General features: G+C 37.0%; 2 protein-coding genes across 6 annotated transcripts; both read right to left on the bottom strand.

Annotated features, from left to right (window-relative positions):
* Nucleotides 1–58: 58 nt before the first annotated feature.
* LOC112558518 (probable serine/threonine-protein kinase irlF) lies at nt 59–6,106 on the bottom strand. Its single transcript, XM_025229011.1, has 2 exons — nt 3,399–6,106; nt 59–871 (listed from the first exon to the last, which is right to left on the bottom strand). The coding sequence occupies exons 1-2, from the start codon at nt 3,412–3,414 to the stop codon at nt 327–329; spliced, it is 561 nt and encodes a 186-aa protein (XP_025084796.1). The 5' UTR covers nt 3,415–6,106; the 3' UTR covers nt 59–326.
* A 132-nt stretch (nt 6,107–6,238) lies between these two features.
* Nucleotides 6,239–18,757, bottom strand: LOC112558517 (cysteine and glycine-rich protein 1-like). Of its 5 annotated transcripts, XR_003098178.1 has the most exons (11): nt 18,526–18,757; nt 17,946–17,998; nt 17,021–17,144; nt 16,505–16,658; nt 16,261–16,378; nt 15,237–15,330; nt 13,840–13,939; nt 12,373–12,499; nt 11,919–12,012; nt 9,079–9,196; nt 6,239–7,869 (listed from the first exon to the last, which is right to left on the bottom strand). XR_003098178.1 is itself a non-coding variant. In XM_025229006.1 (10 exons), exons 2-10 carry the CDS (start codon nt 17,985–17,987, stop codon nt 9,129–9,131), a joined length of 921 nt encoding a protein of 306 aa, XP_025084791.1. In that variant the 5' UTR covers nt 17,988–17,998; nt 18,526–18,755; the 3' UTR covers nt 8,649–9,128. The 5 variants fall into 5 exon arrangements, 4 of the variants coding, with proteins under 4 accessions (XP_025084791.1, XP_025084794.1, XP_025084795.1 ...); XM_025229006.1 differs by lacking the exon at nt 6,239–7,869 and having other exon boundaries at nt 8,649–9,196; nt 18,526–18,755; XM_025229009.1 differs by lacking the exon at nt 6,239–7,869 and having other exon boundaries at nt 8,649–9,196; nt 17,021–17,183; nt 18,526–18,748.
* Nucleotides 18,758–19,309: the final 552 nt, after the last annotated feature.

Raw genomic sequence — 19,309 nt, 5'->3', positions numbered from 1 at the left:
TGATGCATACAAAGCTTCCGGTTTAGTCACATTCATTGTTTAGGCTCACCGAGACTAACAGTGGAGAACTTTGAAAGAGGCTAAGCGTTGGTCTCGGCAGACAGACAGCAGTCCACCTATACACGTCCGTGGCTATATATGTCTATTATTTATATCATCATCATCATCTCTGTTATTTCTGTTAATGCTGCCCCTATTGTTTTTATGCTGTGATTTCAATAATCTTCCATTGTTCTTGAACAAATTTTGTACTGTCACAAACGAAGCATTTAGCTTGCATGTTCTACGTCCTCTTCTCTATCTCTCTGTCTCAAACACTCACTCCGTCACTCCTGTTCCTCCATTTGTTGATCTGAATCCTTTTGTTGATGTTCTTGATCCTGCTGTTGATATTCTTGTTGTTGCTGCTGTTCCTGTGGCTCCTGCTGCTGAATTTGAGGGTTCTTGCTGCTGTCGTCCGCGCCGGCGATGTCCGGAAATGGCGTGGCGAGCGCCATCTTGTCACCATCACTATCCACCTTCTTGACCATAGCGTCGATGAGCTTGTTGACGTCACTGTAGAAGGTCAGACGTTGGCGAAAGCAGTTCTGTAGTTTTTTCATGCGCGTGTACGCGAACATTCGACGACGCACCAGGTCGTCCTGCCACTTGTCGAACGTTTCTTTTCGCGCCTTCAAGGTGTCCTCGTTCTGGTCCATTCTTTGCTGCCACGTGTCGTGGTCCTCTTGAGTGACAGTCATAAACAGCTCCTCGTCTTCTAGGATTCCCAGTGCCAACTCCTTTTTTTCATTTTCGGCCATCTCTTTCTTTCCGCCTTCTTCCTGCTGCGATTCACTTTTCTTGCTGATATTTGTGGTGTCCATAGCTGATTCTGTTAATTCCAAAAAGACAGATAAAAGATGTTATTGCGTTATGTTTATCATCATGATGATGACGACGATAAAGACAAAGAAGGTGACGATAAATCAAACTAAATATTGTGGCCATTGGCGCTTACCAACTAAATTATCTGAAGTTAGCGCCAGTTAATAAACAGAAAGGACTACATCATTACACCACGCGCCTTTCCTTCGGAATTAGATATATCTGTAGAAAAGGTTTTCATGAATTTCATATACAGATAGTATAGTAATCTTTGTATTTGTTTTGTTTACTTTATAAACGAGTATGAAATATTTCGTATGTCCCTGAAGACTGAAAAATGTGGTCAGTGACATCTTGTTAATCGTCTCTTCGTATTTTGTTATTTTTTTCCGAAAATACCTTTTGCCTCCAAGATAGTTCTGTCAATTACGAGGAAACATTAACTTTGTAATTCTTCTTTCTTTCTGCAAACTATGTTTTACTCCCCTTATACCGTCTTCCTTTAACTGATCCTTTTCATCCTCGTCGCATCGTCTGTTTCATTTCACCCCCTCTTCTTCCATTTTCCATTTATCCTCTAATATGTTTTCTAATAATGAAAAGAAGCACGGAACTGTACCTTCAGGGATGATTACCATCATCTGCTACTACCTGGCACCCACTTTGTCTATCGTACATTCTTAAGTATGGAGCTCTTGACAGAAGAATGTCAGAATGTCCTCTGGCTGCTGACTGAGACTTTTCTTGTTTTGTTTTTGAGTCGGGCAGTCGGGCAGCTAACCTGTTCTACGCAGCGGCATTTAATGCTTACCATTAATTCTTCAAAAAAGCAGGAATAGCTTTTTTAAACAAAGTAGACCATTATTTTAATTGTCTATTATGTTTTTTATTATTTCCCCATCAACATTGATAAGTTACAGTTAATGACGCATTTCAGTTAGGGAAGATAAGTGTACCATGAGAGTTAAATGGCTGACATCAATGTCCATCCGAATTTTCACAGTTTCCTCCCCTCGTTTTATTTATTGAGTCGGTGCCAAGTTATTCCAGCAGCTTCGGAGTCCTGGCACAGTCGCACTACATTCGTTAATCGCCCCACATTCCTTGTCGCAAATCTTGCACCTGACGTTGCGGGACATGACTCGCATCTGCAGTTACCCCGGGTAGTGTGGGATGGGGCGGCCGGAAGAAATGGATTTGGTGGCGGGGAATAGGGGGTCACTCTTGAACGATTGCACGTCATGGTCGTGACGTATAGATTGGCGGAACACGTTACTTCTAACGTTAAAGTATCGAACACCGCTCAGTAATTACTCCTCCAGAGGCTGAGGTGGCCAACCGCCGGGACGAGACGAGTTTTTAGACTGTATGAAACGTTTGAGCACTTATTCCTGTCTAGAGAGCGTGTAATCTTTATCTGTCTCGCGTGCACCTACATTCGCTGACGTAGACGAGGTCCTACATTTTGAACACCGTCTGCGTGTTAAGGAGATACCGTCTGTCCCTATGTTAAGTAGGCGGTTATATCATCGTAAACACCAGACAGTTCAAGCATTGACACGTCAGTGGTCGTAGCACTTCTATTGTTTCGGTAAACATTCTATCAAGGATCAATATATCACGGTGAGAGATGATCACAGGAATTGGAAGGTACAGCGAGCTGCACTCTCGGGTGTCAGATAAAAGCGCGGCCAATAGTTCACGTTCTTCTTGTTGAAGAAGTGCTGTCAACTAACAACATTTATCGCCCTCTTTGAAAGCTCCATGCACCTTGTAAGTGGTTATGCCAAAATATAATAAGTTTATATGCTCATGCGTCGTCTTTAACGAATATCTTCAGATTTCTGCATAACACTATTCGTCTGTTTTATCTTTCCATCGAAGCGTCTGACGGAAAGACGGGTAAACAAACAGATAGAGAAAAAAACAAACAAAACACAGCTATTATATTACAAAGTCTTTCTACGTATGATTTATTGCAGTAATGACATGCACTGTCAAAGACATTCTTAAGTGCGATTGTGGTATGCGGATGTATGTATGCTAGAGAGAGAAAGAAAGATAAAGGTTGTGAGCCTAAAAAGAGAGCAGAAGGGTACAAGAGGAGTCGAAGCGTGAGCGGACTCGCGAGAATGAGTGGGGAAAGAGAAAAAGGAATGGGACGATTGAACGACGACAGGTCAGATGGAAGTTTGATTTGACCATATGAGGAAAAACCCCAAAATATTTATTTTCATTAATTTTTTTAATCTTTAAACCATCAAAAAGTAAACAAAATTACATTTAAGTAACATTTCCGATATAAGTAAAAGATATATATCAACGAGGCTGCGTTGATCTTCAACAATTCCTGAAACTGAACTAGTGCTGCATCAGTTGTATCAACACACTCTAAACAGACCGTCAGTATTCTATATTCGTAGAATAATGCCAGTAATAGCCGCAAGACTTGAATGTGAGGCATCTTGATCTGCTTTTATTTGGGGGTTCAAGGAGAGGGGCTCAAGCATGTTTTATAAGTACAATTTTCTTACCTAACTGAGTAGTCATTGAAGAAAGCCTCAAGACGCCTCACCGCGATAAGAACCAGTGTTCTCGGTCACACACCGAGACCTCCATTCGTGTTGTCAGTGGGGCCGTACCCCGTCGCGCACACACCAGCACGAAAAGAAATGCGAGGGTGGCGCGGCCCCGCTCAAGAGTTCTAGACCATTCAGCTGGTGTATACTCGGGGTGGCGGGACCACACCAACGTCGCGTGTTGCCACGTGAAACGGCACAATATTCCCCCTTCCTCACTCTTGCTCGTCGAGCCTGTCACGCCGTGGCCGAGCGCTGTTACAGTAGGGAAACTACTAATATAGTTTTCAACTATTGCCATGGTTATGGTTTGCACAACAAAGTATTATTCACTCCTTCGGATGCACGCTCTCCCCCTTCTCGAGACACCATTCCGAAAGAAATATTTAGGTAGTTTTCCACAACGTCTGACCAGTGATTACTCAACATTAATAGCACCATTCTTGATTTTTAAAAAAATGCTGTCGATTAATGTTGGGTAGCTCATACATTCACCGAAAGCATTGTCATTTGGAAATTATTTCATCCGTTTATCCATTGTGCGACTTCCTAAACCAGTTACTATGCTGTCTACGCAAGAATATTTTGCGCGGCTCTTATTATTATTATATTTCCACATTTCTTTCCAAAAAGGGGTGGGATAATTAAAACACTTTTTGTGGGGGTTGGGGATGAAACCTTTTCGTTTAAACAACAGCAATCGTGTCGTTTAGCAGTTTATCTTCTAATAATACCAGTGCTGTAGAGATCTGCTGCTGCAGGCCTGAATGACAATAATAACAATGCTAAAGAAACCTAATGCTACAACCGCCGAAAACTTGTGGCCTGTGGTTCTAGCTTGTGGCCAAGTGTTGGGAAGGGTTGTATGCAACTTGATAAGCTTCTCCCATGACTATGATCCTCTGTGGTTTGATTACAGGCCATACAGGGTATGGTAAGGGAGGTTTCTAGAGTCTTTTGGATGCTATCCTACAACACTTGAATACCTATGTTGATTCTTCAAGCGCTTTTAACACGGTCCAGCCACATCTTGTAAAGGCCTACTTGGTTTGGAAATCAACACTGATCTAGTTTTATTGACCGTTCTTGAAGGATTGGCCGTAGACACTGCATGGTCTCAACAACAAATAATAATAATAATAATAATAATAATAATTCCACCGACAGCTGTTGTGAGGGTCTGGTTCGTCTGTTCAGGTAGACTGAATAAATAGTATCAGAGGATCAGACCCTCCAACATGGGGACACTTCAAGAATGTATGCTTTCCCCTCTCTTGTTCTCCGTAATGAGCTCACTAGAAAGCAGTATAATGGGTATGAATTTCTATCGAATTTATTGCATGCCGGGAAAATAAAAATGAAATGTAGTTCTGATTCTTCAATATCATGACAGAACGGACAGTTACGATCCATAGCAATGGGGTTAACTACGTATCTTAGGGCATGCGATTTTATGGATGATCGAGACCCTTAGTCTAATTCTAACCAGGGTGCTTTGAACACCAGCATTTGACAAGCTGTATAAATAAACATTGACTGAGAAAGATCTGAAAGATCGATGGTTCATAACGTTCTTTGAACATAATTTCAGTCTTGTTGATAACAACCCTGAAACCTCTGTTTAAAAGCAGAAACAAAAAGGGTCAGGGTCTCCAACCTCTTGGTTCTCCAAGACATGCCCATAACAATGTTGAAATAACAAGAAATACTCAGAAGAGGCCCTCGTCATTTTGTTTTGACTGTTGAGATGTAACATATTGCACGCTTTGTTAAGTAATCTATTTACAGGCATGCACAAAATACGTAACGAATACTTAATAGCGTTTACAAATATATTATTGATGATTAAATGGACATCTCGACGTCTCACTATAACTAATCTGTTAAGAGTTCGTACTCGGACTTTTAGAAATCGTCTTAGGGAAGATAAATGAAGTCTTAATGATATTCAAATTAGCTATAGTGCCCCATGCTTCACAATGTAAGTCATAATGGGTTGAATATGCCCATCAATCAATTTTTAAAAAATACTTCTGGTGAGCTTTTACTGACGGTTCAAAATGGCTGAGCATTAATTTAGAATCAAGGTCGTTAGAACTGGCCTTGGAGTTAAGTTTTCTCTAAGCCCTGATCGGGACCTGAGTTTAGCTCTACGTCCCCAGAACATAACAATATGCTAGCGATTATGATCGCTAGTAGTACACAGTAGTCTCAAAATCTGGGCCTTGCTGTGTCCCCCGACCTCACTTTAGTATGAACGACCAGAAAATCCACGCAAAAAGGCCTCGGATGCTCCTGAAAATTCAACACTCCACAGACATGGTTAGCAGCACCACACTGGGCACAAAATCACAACGGACAAATTGAAATTGCCATAATTAGAAGAGAAAAATGATATCCAAAGTAAACCCAAACCAAAAGTGTGCAAACATTAGGGGAGTGGAGGGGGAAAATGCGCGCGCTCATGCATGTTTATGCATAATCAACTCCTAACATGTCTTCATTTTTAAGTGTTTTTGTCTGAGAAGACAAATTTCTGTTTTGGAATTGTACCTTATGCACACAATTAAGATTGCCTGCTTTAAAGCATATTTTCTACAATTAACCTTAACTTAAATTTTACATGCAGACTTTTGCATCTTGTTTTGAAAATCCAGATCATTGCGATAAAAGACTACTGGCATCAAACACCACTATTTTAGAAGCACACACACACGCAATGCCTATCAGCACTAAAACATCAAGCTCATATAGGTTTTCCATGCAAATACACATGCAGGAAAAAAACACGAAAATAAGAAAAAATGACTTTTACTGCAGCAGCCCTTCATTGTGTAGAAGTCTAGCAAACAGAAGCTTAGGTTTTCAAGTTCTTGCATGCTTATTACCACTTAGCAAACTGACCCATGCCCCTATTTAACATCTTTCATTTGCACTTATATACCACTGCCAAAAAAGTAAACGTTCTGTAAAACCAAGTCCAAAAAAGTGCAAGAAACAATACCAAATTTTTATGAACTGCATCGAAGTGTTTCACAATAAAAGTTCTAGGAAGACACAGCATGCTCTGAAAGACCTGCTAAAAGTGCTACACCACAGTAATATTTATAGTAATGCATAAACTGCATAAATTTCAAAGCTTTACATTTTAAAATGTAATTTCCTTTTTTTTTTAAAATGCATTAATTTTTAAGAAATAAAAACATATGTCATTACTAGATATGACAGTATACTAAATACATTTTGACCGAAAAATTAAAACGTTTGAAGCTTTACTTCTATCACACAACTTAAATTACCAGCAAGTGCCAAACCACAGAGATCTCCCCTCCTACAATCTAACATCACCCTTTCACACAATCTGAAGAAAAATGACCAAATGATTCTTAGTTGCTGAATGATAATATTTCAAAAAGTGCAGAGTTCTTGTGGAATTGTCATGTATAGAAAATGGAAAACAACACTGAAATAATTCAACAGTTACAACTTAGGTTTTGGAGAAAATTCCTGAAAAAGCATTAAAATAAACTTTATTTAATGATCAAAATAATTTTTCAAAAGCACAATGTTTCTGGGCAGTATTAATAATAAATAGATAATATTAATACTATCTTGAAAAGGTGACAAATAATGCTTTAATGAAAAGAAGAATATTCATTATTCAATAAGCTAGGCAGACACCACAACCCAAAGGTGCATTATATTTTTAAAGGAACATGAGACTTTACATATGAAAAAAAAATTACATTGATGTGAGGTCATGTGCGAAAGTCTTACAAGGTGCTGCATCTATGACAACATTTTTTTCTTTTGGTGGGATGAGGGGTCTCACCCCTTAACCCCAGTGCTAAGAAACAAGCTTTATGACATCTTTTTTTCACAAGATAAACAAAATTAACTTCCACCAGCACAGCTTTATGAATAATCCGAATTAACTACAAATGTCATGATACAACCATTAAAAACGTTGTACACATTAAAAAAAATTTATAAAAGATCATGCATCGCTCTTGTAAACATACAAAATCTGCTGGAGTTTAAACAATAAAACGCAAAGTATCTTTCAGTAACAATATTTTTGATTACATAATTATGAATAAAATGCAAAAGAACCAGGTAAAAAACCTACTCCTTATAAGCAACATACTCAAAATACCATCTTCTGACTATTGTGTTGCACATTTATAATCAAGCAGAAAGAGTATTTTGTTACAACATGAAATCTGGCAAAATAGTGGTCCACCAACAAATTTTAAAAGAAACTTGGATTCTTTTCAATTGTTTTTATTTATGTTCATATCATTTGGTGCTCAAAGTGACTACGCTATCCCCCCCTCCAACAAAAAAAAAAAAAATTAAATCACATCAGGCAAGGAAGAGGCATTTTGTTCTCTGCAACTTAGTAGCGGTAGTACACAGTTGGTCCCTGACAGGGTTCCCAGGGATCAGGGATGGTGCCAAAAAAGGACCTTAAAAGGACCTTAAAAGTACCTTTCATGCATTCGTAAGGACCTAAGTGACAGTCATCAATGCTTAAGTTTTTCTCTTGTGTGGTCGGAAAGATGTATTATTTATGAATCTGTGGTCTTCTCTATGTTCTCAAATACATGTATTTCTAGTAATAAATAATCAAAGAGTTAATTTTGATGCCTGTCTGCCATATTTAGATTAGATAACTTAAAAAGTGTCCTTAGCGCGCTGATAACATACACCGTTAATGTTCCAAGTTTTCTAGAAATCTAAGTAATAATAATTGCAAAACCTGAAAGCCATTCTTTGGTGTAATACAAAAGTCAGTTCACGTGTCTCTCTCTCGCACACACACTCTAACGGGAAGAGAGAGAGAAATAGAGCTATGCACAGTAGTACTAGAAGATCAAAGTTCAAGAAAGAGTAAGTTTCTAAAGACCTTTTGAAAAAAGAGTGTTTTTTGCGAATACGGAAGGGCAACTAGTGTTGTACAGATGTGTAGACCAAACATGCGGCGAAAAATTGTCGGTATTTTGCGCCAAAGTCAACTCCGGAAATAAATTTGTGGTAATATTTTATCGATAAAAGGACTTAAAAGGGTCACAGAGAAAATGTAAGGACCTGTGTGAGAATTTGAAAGGACCGCATGGCAAATAAAAGGACTTAAAAGGCCTTTCGGCGAAATTTCAATATAAAAGGACTTAAAAGGACCTTGCAAGGACCTGGGAACCCTGCCTGAATATGTGTTAAGTAAAATTCTGTTAGAAAAGGTGGAATCAAATACAGCTTACAAATGAACAAAATGTGATAAATTTGCATTTGCAATAACTTCAATAAAGTAGAAAAAATAAACTATCCATGGTCAAACAAAATCTTGAGGGATGTTATATGAAGGAATGCATCTTAAAAATGTTAGGATGTGTAAGGATTGACTTTGCTTTTGAAGAAGTTGGTCTCCACACATACACAAAATAAGAATTTTACCAATAAGAGAAATTATAGTTATTTGCATGACTGGTCAACAGCACAAAAAGAAAACCACAAGGGACCAGAAAAAAAAAAAAGAGTACAACCAGCTATATTGTAGCAAGATATAAAAAACAATAATTCCTAAAAAGTATGTTCCCCATACCATCTTACTCCCCAAAGTAATATGTATTCATACTAATAATATGTGTCCCTTATTCTCTGTTCCAGAAAATCAACTTGTAAAAACTACTGCGTGTGAACCACTGCTGCTCCAAAGCCAAATCCCTTTGGTCCAAATTTTCTGCTGTAGCAAGCTGAAACATATAAACATATAAAATATGACAAAAACTTGTAAAACTTTCAAGGTAAATTATTTCATTCATGTATGAAATATCTTAATCTGACATCTATACCAAAAAAGCTTGCAGAAACAAGTACATACAGTATAGTTGATAAAGCAAATGATAAAACAACTTTCTATTACAGAAACAAGGATTTTTTTTTTTTAGTTTATGCACCTTAACACATATACCAGGTTTATTCTCATTCTGTTTTCTTACATAAGTAAAACCATTGCCATATCTCAAACACAAAACAAACTTTATTAATCCACAAGGGCAATTCCAGATAGAGCTCATACTACCAATATACAAATAAATACATAGGTTCAAATAATTTCTCTCGCACACTCTATATATCTATACACACATATATACACATACTCTCACCAACAGTAAGATACAGTTGGTGACCTTAGGTCACCTAAGAACGAAACATGGACAGCATACGAGGGAAAGGAAAACAAAGGAATTACATATATAAACTATAAAAGAATAAACAACACTACTAACAAAGAATAAAATCAAATACAAAAACACAAAGAGGAACCAAAGAACAAGAACAAGCACTGAGAGTAGAATGATCTTGCGTAAGGAAGGGTGTGAAAAAAGGACTAGCATTATGGGAAAGATTGTTAAGAGTAATTTTTACGGAAGAGGTGCATTTGCGGTGCATCTTTAAAGGTTTCAATAGAGGAGAGGTGGCAGATATGGAAAGGGAGAGAGTTACATTGTTTCGCTGCACAATAACTAAAAATGAGTTGTAGTGATGACTGGTTCTGCATACAGACATCTTGTACCTACAGCCAGACTGCAAGAGTGAAAATGTGCCAAAACATGATCAGAAATAGAGAGAATACAAGATGCCTTCCTAAGGATTTACTGATGACATAAGGCCGCTAAGTCCCTCTACCTGATTCTAGTGATCTTGGAACAAATATTAACAAGGGAGACAAGATATTTCCTGTTCCCTAGGAAGAGGTTGAGGAACTAAGAGATGAAAGAAAAGGCAATGAAACTTTTAATGAAGGACTGATAGAGCCAAGTGAGAACAGAGAAAGATCTGAGTTTCCGTAGGAGGTATAGGCGCTGCAGAGGATGGCATCATCATGGATAATACTGATGACTGCCTTAGGTTTGTTCATTCGGAAGTCGGAGATCATTTCCTTAGTCTTTAATTAAGGTATTCAAGACAAGGGAAGTGTTCGTCACACCAGCATACAAAGTCAGGAAGAGCACCACTATGAACAGGATGGTTAGATGGTTGGACTGGTGAACAGATAGAGTCAGAATTAAAACTAGTGTTTCTTTCAACACATGAAGTTAATGAGAACAGGTAAAATATTTCTGGCCAGCGCTACACAGCCAACTGTTTTTAGATATTTGTAACCGTGACTTCAAGCGACAATGAAATGAGTACAGAAGAAACAAAAACAAAAACAAAAATAAAATATAAAAAGCATGGGCCACAATTTTAACAAAATAAAGTGTTTCCCATTACAGTGGAACCTCGGTTAGCGAACGCCTCGGATAGCGAATTTTTCGGTTAACGAACAAAAATTTCGCTAAAAATTTGTCTCGGATAGCGAACAAAATTTCGGATAACGAACAAAAATTTCGTTAAAAATTTGTCTCCGATAGCGAACAAAATTTCGGATAACGAACAGCCACGTGAACCTCACGTGACCGACCAGCATGTAATCATTCGCGCTCGAGACACAGTTACGATCAGTCGTTCCTTACCTGTGCGCATCCTTCTTATTTAGTGATTGTTGTGCTTTATTTTAATAAGATAATCATCAATCATGGCTCCAAAGAAGATTAAGAGCAGTTAATAGTAGTGAGGTAATGACAAGGCAGCGGCCAACAAATGAATTGAAAAAGGAAATGATTTCAAAGTATGAAGGTGGCATGCTTCTGTCGGATATGTGATGTCGTCTTACCGAAGAGTTTTACAAAAAGGCAGAAGGAACAGACAGTGGACAAGTTTTTTTCTTCAACCTCAAAGCTACAGAAAAGGGAAGTCACCTCCGATTTTATAATGTCACGTGTGCTCATGGAGAGGGGATTCAAAGCAGTAATTCCACCCTTCCTCCCCACACCTGCTTCCAACCACGCCGTCACAACGGCAAGTTTTCTGATGTTTAAATGCTTTCGTTAATGTTTTTATGTTTATTTAACTCCGTTTATATTGCATTATAACTGTTCTCATTAAAACAAATACCTATATATATATACAGCCTGTAACTTTCAAATAGCGAGTCAACAGGGGCTGGGAACCAATTAAATCTATTTCCTTTATTTCTTATGGAAAAAATTGTTTCGGATAACGAACATTTCGGTTAACGAACAGCTTTCCAGAACGGATTAAGTTCGTTAACCGAGGTTCCACTGTACATAGAAACATGCATAAATAAAGTTGGAGAGTTCCACATCACAAAGAAAAATTTATCTAGAAGGTATGAACATATACTTGATTTGGCATCAGAAGTCCAAAAATGTAAAAGAGTTTAGGTTGGAGGTCTCACTATATAAAAAAGCTTGTAAGAAACAGTCGAAGATCAGGTCATATTCTTATTCCCTTTAAAATCCTGTGATCCACATGATGAAAGCAAAATATTTGTAGCTGATTCTTACAGATACCTTCAAAATTAAAAATTAAAATAGCAACAATGAAATTGTTCTGTAGGCAACATACCTTTGCAGTAAATGTTGTCTTCATGCTGAGTCAATGTTGTGGAGTCCAGACTCTTGTTGCAGTTGCTGCATCTAAAGCAAGCTTTGTGATAGACCTGTTCAACACAAAGTTCAAGTTCTTAAACAATGTGGACAGATAATGAAAAATGTTTCTAAAAAGATTTTTAAAAACAATTAAAAATCACAATAAAAATGTGAACACAAATGCACTAATCTGAACATATCTGGATTTTCTGCACCATTCTGCTACTCTGTGTCCTGATCAGTTACTGACGTCATATTCATCAAGCACATATTTTTCCAATTTTTATCTATAACAGCTATAACGGAACTACTGTTAATATACCAAACACAGTCATGCACACACCTATGTCCTATTTAAATAAAGTTCCTTTTTGCAAAATTGTCTCCAAAAATTCCATAAGTTTTTCTGATAATTCCCAGACAAAAATTACCTTTCCCATGGAAGCTACACGCTCTGCAAAATAAACAGCTTGACTGCATCTTGAGCAAGTCTCCTTGCTACCATCACCACCACTGCCAATCTGAGGCACCTGAGCTTGAGCGAGGTGAGATACATTTCTGTCAAGCACAGAAATATTTATTTACAGCTAATACAAATACACGTTTCATGCCCTTGCTACTGACGTGGTAATATGCCATTTCTTCTCCTATCAATACTGTTAACAGTCTGTAAGACAGTATATCATGCCAAACTAAGACAATATATTTGTCAGCTTAGCTGTGTATGTGTGTTATGTATGGACAGGATGGAAAGGACGGAAGCTGAAGCGAGCACTAAAGATAGTTCACTCTCATGTGAGGGAACAAGAATGAATTTCTAACATGACAGTAGAGCGAACCTGATGTGTTATAAGAAGACAAGATCAGAAGTAAACCATTGTAAACTATCTGTTATTGATTTTTATATTTTACTTGGAATCTGTGATCTATTTAATGTGTGAATGAGCAAATATATTGGTATTACATAGTAAGCAAAATTATGATAATTGAGTGGGACATGGTGGAGTGATGCACAAAAGTGAAAGGAGTAATATATCTAGAGAACTAATATGAATGAATTTACTAGGAATTACTTAGGGAAGAACAAAAGAACTACATGCCCAAAAGTACTACATGCCAAGACATGAGACGTGCAAATTGCACACCGGTCGTCTCTTCAAATCAACAGTGGATTACTGTATCAAGTCAGAATTATAGTGGTTCTTTCCCAGTTAGCATTTTCCACTGTGGACCAGTTTCAGAGCTGTTAATAGAGCCTCATCAAGGGAGAATGTTCTTCCAGCATTTGAGGGCAGGAAAGATTCCTGGAGGATTGTGAACCACGATAGTAGCAAAATACAAAATAGTGATATCCAGTGTTAACGCTTGAATAGACCTAGACCAGAGGTCCGACAGCTAAATACTTTGCTCGCTGAAAGGCCGAACTTTAGAGACAATAGTTCAAGAAGCCTATGCACATCATAAGAACTGTGTGCTCAATGATGAGAGAAGTGTAATTTAAGGATTATAGAAGAAATTTGGTAGAAAGATATATATAGTTATATATTTAAGTGTATTCAGAACTGCCTAATATTTTACAGTTATTAGTGTTTGTTGGATAATATGTATGACCTTTTTTAACGGATGGTGATAATATACCCTTGCACTGGCTTAAAAGAAAAGAATAACTCAAAAAAGTACAAAAGAAAATAGAGAAACTAAGAAAGTAAGAAAACAACTTGGCTAACTTTCCATATACGACAGGAAAACTGACAGGCAGATATTTTTTGTATTTTCAATGAAAGAACACGTCAGTGACTGAGTGTGTGACCAGGCTCAATGTATTCTGACAATATTATAAACTTTTGTGACAGATTAAAACTCATAATTGTGTTTTTATGACAAAAACGTTAACTCACTCTCTTGTAACCTCATAGAGTTTTCCAGTGTCCATAGATAAACCAGAAGCACCACCAGCAAAACCATACCCCTTAGGACCGAACAGGCGACTATAACATGCTGCATAATTAAAAGATTTCATTCATAGCGTCAGCTGAATCAGACCATATGCTTACAAATGGATAACATCAAGATACAAGATTATTCAAAATGTTCTACTAGTCTTACGAAACAAATTAAGGATAAAATATAATAATAGTTTTACCATTTATTAGTCATGTTTTGATAATGATAAAAACTCGCTCAACATTAATACAGCAAATATGCTAAGTCAGTGATGCCCAACCTTTTTCGGCCTGCGGGCCATATCCATTTCGGACAGCCGTGTCGCGGGCCACTTCACCGCAAAAATACAAAAAAGAAAAAAATAGAGCAGATACCATTTTTTATTAGAAACAAGTTGTACTTACCATTAATTATGTAGTAATTAGTGGGATATTTGAAGCTGTTTTCCCGAAACCAACTTCTGAATGTCCGGCCTCATCGTAGAGACACCAAGTCAGAGCATTGAATCGAAATGTTCGTCCATCGAAAAAAAGATTGAGAGACGCCCCTACGTAGGGATAAATACTTCTTCTTCCCCTTTTTTCGTTTTTTTTTTTTTTTTTTAATTACTAACATGCCGATTTCCTGCACTGTGGGCAGAGGTTTCGTGGGCCGGATGGCACCGCGTCGCGGGCCATAGGTTGGGCATCCCTGTGCTAAGTCAACAAGTCAACAACCTAATGCTGGAATTCTTTACTGCTAGCTGCATAAGAATACCCTGTCTCCACGTGTTCCCTTCCTAATCCCCACCAACTATCAACTTTTGTTTTAAAACATGTCAACTCGGGACCAACAGCCTAGATGCTTTCATGGGCAATAATTAATTTCAGTAACTTATCATATCAGTCAGTACAAAACAAATGTTTGTTCATTTTTCTTCTTTTTCTGCATACAAACACTATGCAATTAAATTCTCTTATCAAGGGATGCCATGAAGAGTTGTGTATGAAGGTCCACTTCTTTTGGCCACAAATTACACGTTTCTAGAGTTTTGTTTTGTGGATAAAACTGTCCTATATGTTTTGAGTCTGCTCTGTGTAACTGAACTTCTTTAGATAAGTATTCAGACCACAGCACCCGATATAAGGGCAGCAGATGACAGTTTCCTGGTCTCTAGTGTATTTGTACAAATACTTTACTTTCTCTCCAGAAACCTTTCCCATTGCTAAAATATTAATATCAAAATTAAATAATATTAAAAATAATGATACTAATGCATCTTTGCATACAGTAAACTAGTAATTTATTTTACGGAAATATAGACTTAGTTTTAAATTTTAAAAAAAGAGGGACCAGAAAATAACATCCCAACCTTTACAGTAAATCTCCCTTTCATGCTGACACAGAGTGGTGGAGTCAAGAGACTTGGAACACTCACCGCATCGGAAACAGGATTTGTGATAAGCCTGTCAAGTATATTTGCAACAAATGCTGAAAACACATTAGCAAACTACACTACATATGGTATTTACTGTAAGTTTTGGATTATAAGATGCAACTTTTTCCCCGGTTTTAAACCATGCGACTTGTTTGCAGATTTTTCAGATTCCAATTAATTTTTCGATGAGCTTCATATTACAATGTTAACTGTTCACATTTTTAAATGAAAGCTGCGTACAATTGAAGTATTCAGATCATTTGCTCAAGCACACACCCTCATCATGCCAAAAACGAAACGAAATGTTTATGGTGCAGCTTTCAAGTTGTATATAGCTGCGGCTTATAAACCAGTGCTGGTTATTTAGGAAAACAAGATTTTTTTTTTAATTTGGTGGGTGCGGCTTATAAACAGGTGCATTCGATAAACCAAAATTTTGTTGTAATATCCTATTTTTAGCCTCTAATCACTTAAATGCTCTATGAATGTTAACAGTATTCTGTAGATAGAATCAGGCTTTCATGATTTTGCCAACATACTCCTGATATCAAAATACACCATGCAGCGTTATGAATAAGACCCATGCTCAAACTGCATAAAACAAACTTCCTCCTTTTCAGCATCATATATGGTATTCAAAGAAATTATTTATAAATTCTTCATGAAAACTAATACACTAGTTAACATAAACTTCTAGCCACTTCACAGAACTTAGCAAAGAAAAGCATAAAATCAAAATCGCCTTTGATCATCATGTGGTCATTAATAATTACTGAAACACTATACCTTCTTTGTTGTCCAGAAAAAAAAAATGATGTCAACAATATAACTTACACAAAATAAACATCTCTTAAGATCAGCAACACATGTTTATCAAAAAGTGACTTTTTCCAAATTATTTTTTAATCAAAAACAAATTACTGTAAATTGTGAAGAAGAAAAATGATAAAAGCCTTGCCTTTCCACCACCAATTATTCTTTCTGCCATATACACCGTGCAATTGCAGCGGGGACAGAGGTCACCACTACCTTTTGTCCCTACAACAATTCCAGCTTGAACTTGGGCCAAAGATGAGCTGCCAAAAAAAAAAAAATTTTTTAAATAAAATTAAAAAAGAAATGCAAATGTCTGAATAGTTAAAATTGGTAAAAAAAAAAAAAAAAAATTGGTAGAAGAAAATATTTTAAGAATTCTCACTTACTTATACGAATTACCAAGATCTACAGAAAGGCCAGATGCTCCAGAAGCAAAACCATAACCCTTGGGTCCAAATTGCTTGCGGTGGCAGGGGTTGCAAAAGATTTCTCCATCATGGTCACTGCAGTTGGTGCTGTCAAGAGACTTTCCACACAGCACTGTAACATTTAAAGGACATTAGTTTTAGAAAAGTTGGCATGATCTGACTTGTAAATATAAATAACTATCATCAACCAATCAAATCTTTACTTGAGATGGGCAGCAAACTGTAAACTTCCCTGCAGTAACTTTACAAGAAAGTCATTATGATAAGTACAAAGAAGATATTTCTGTCTTATGGTGTTTATTTCATAGATTTTAAGAGTTCACAATTCCATAATAGGATAATTTATTCAAGAAGGTTAAACTTTTTGTGCCTCTCCTGCTTCCTCTGTGTAAAACAGTAAATGGACACCTTCTTATGCCACACAAATAATAATATCACAATAAATTAAGCAAAGAAATAAATACTGTCACTTACTGCACTTCAGACATGCAACATGATATTTGCGACCAAGGGCACGACGCTCTTCTGCAAAGTACACTATCTTGTCACATCGCGGACATCTATCTCCTCCACCAAGCGGCATGGTCTTCGCAAATTTCTAAATGGCACCAAATTTTAATTTGTCAGTACAAGATACCTGTAAACACAAGTTATATTTTGTTTCATTCACAATTCATGTACTACCATACATTTCTATCATTGTATAGATTACACTGTGATATTCAGCAAATGGATGTTGTTTCACTAGCAAGTATAAATAGCCCTTGCTGTTCATTATACAGCACAACACTACTTTATTTTTTCCTTACTATTCAACACTTAACCCCCACACAATTTCATGCCATCTAACTTTACAAACCTGAAACTGAACAAAAAGGATTATTGATGTAGCCCTATTTAGATAATAGTGTGAAGGTTTTTCTATTTATAAACACAAAATCGTTAAAATGCAAGTGTAAACACTGCACCAAAAAAATACATTTATTGCTCTTCACAAATAAGAGTGTTTCTCTTCTTTTGCTGAGTAAATTCTGAATTTGTTGCTAGTTTTAGTTGTGTACCCACATGTAAATTAACAACTATTCATATGAAGAATGAACATTAACAACCATTAATGATGTGGACTAAATTATATAGAATTAACTAGCCTAATATGCAAAATTTGTATCACCTCCAAATGGAATTTCTTCATAATACTTGTGTATTTGTAAATACAACAGTTCAGAAATTCATCTAGTAATGGTGAGCATCATCTTAAGAAATACTCTTTTAAAAGTGACAATGCTAAAAAGTTAATAATTTACTTATTATTTAAGTTTTACATTTTATTTAGTATTTCTGTTTTACACTTGGCTAACAAAGTGCATGACTTTAATACGGCTAGCCGAAGTAAACCAACCTCTGCCCCAGCTTGTCTCGAAACAATCTGCATCGTTGGCATTCCAAAGATGCCTGCATATTAAGTATTATATTAACACCAGTCAGAAAATAACAAGGCGCACCTCACTAAACCAAAGCATTCATCTGGGGTGTAGTGCACAACATACTGCTTTTGTTCTCGTGAACTGCCACCTACCAACTGTTCAAAAAAGCTAAAGAAAATTCGAACGTCACAAAAGAGATCAGATGAAGAACAAATATTAAATCTGTATTTTTCCAGTGGTCCGTTGAAACATCTTGAAAAGGGCGAAATTGACCTTTTTGCAGCAAAAGATTCGCAGTTATAAATTTAGTTTTAGTTATGAAATATGATTTCGATAGATCTACACCGAAATTGTCAATACGTTTTATAATATGTGGTTTAACACAAGGAAATCTATCTTAGTATCATTTGACCCCGCTGGAGTAGTATACTTCCTCTTATAAAACTATAAAATACTAATGACATCAGTCCTAACAACAATTTACAATATCACAATTGAAAAGTCACTTTGTCGTGATTATAAGTAATTTTCGTTCTGTGATGTTTGATTACTCACCGTTATTCCGACGCGGCAAACTCAGCAGTGAAGAAATGGAATTCAAATCATAGTCGCCCGTAATCTGCCAATGAATGTTCGCAAATGTTGCTACACGGACGTGTATGTGTGGAATAACCGCCTGCCGAGACCAACGCTTCGATGTGAGTCTCGGCGAGCTTAAACCATGACCTTTGTGCACATCAGCCTCTTTCTAGTTGTGGTGGTATGACGGTTTGCGCACGACCCTGAAGACTTTGAACTGATGACGTGTTATGAGAAAAGCCGTTTAGTAGACGATAAATACCTCAATGATAAACAGGCAACAGTTAACAGAACTACATCAAAGGAAGAAATAAAAATGTATTTCATGCAAAACAGTTTTGTGTCATGATGTCTGAGCGCTGAGTGTGGCATATACTGTAACTTTCGCGATTGGGGTGCTCTTTAATTAAAGCTTCCACATATGAGATGATGATAAAAAAATAAACACGTCAATAATATAGCAAATATACGTAGTGTTAATCATGATGATTCGTGGTGTAAATCACACAGTCCTTTAGAAAACGTTCATGAAATGAATATTATCGATATCTTTTAAAGAATTATGTACGGCGAATTTCTATGCAACCCGTATGCATCGCAGCCCATCAGAAACTTGGCGATGTAGATCGCGTGACTTCAATCATGGACGTGCATATAGGATATTATTAGTTCGTGCGTCAGTGAAAGCGCGCAGATCGAGAGAGCATATGTGACCACGTCAGTGACGGACTTGTAGCTGAATAACAACCACAGTTCGTGA

The sequence above is a fragment of the Pomacea canaliculata genome, linkage group LG3 (assembly GCF_003073045.1).
Source record: "Pomacea canaliculata isolate SZHN2017 linkage group LG3, ASM307304v1, whole genome shotgun sequence".
NCBI classification, from domain to species: domain Eukaryota; kingdom Metazoa; phylum Mollusca; class Gastropoda; order Architaenioglossa; family Ampullariidae; genus Pomacea; species Pomacea canaliculata.
Note: the sequence above shows the minus strand (reverse complement) of the source record. Positions and strands in the feature narration are given on the sequence as shown.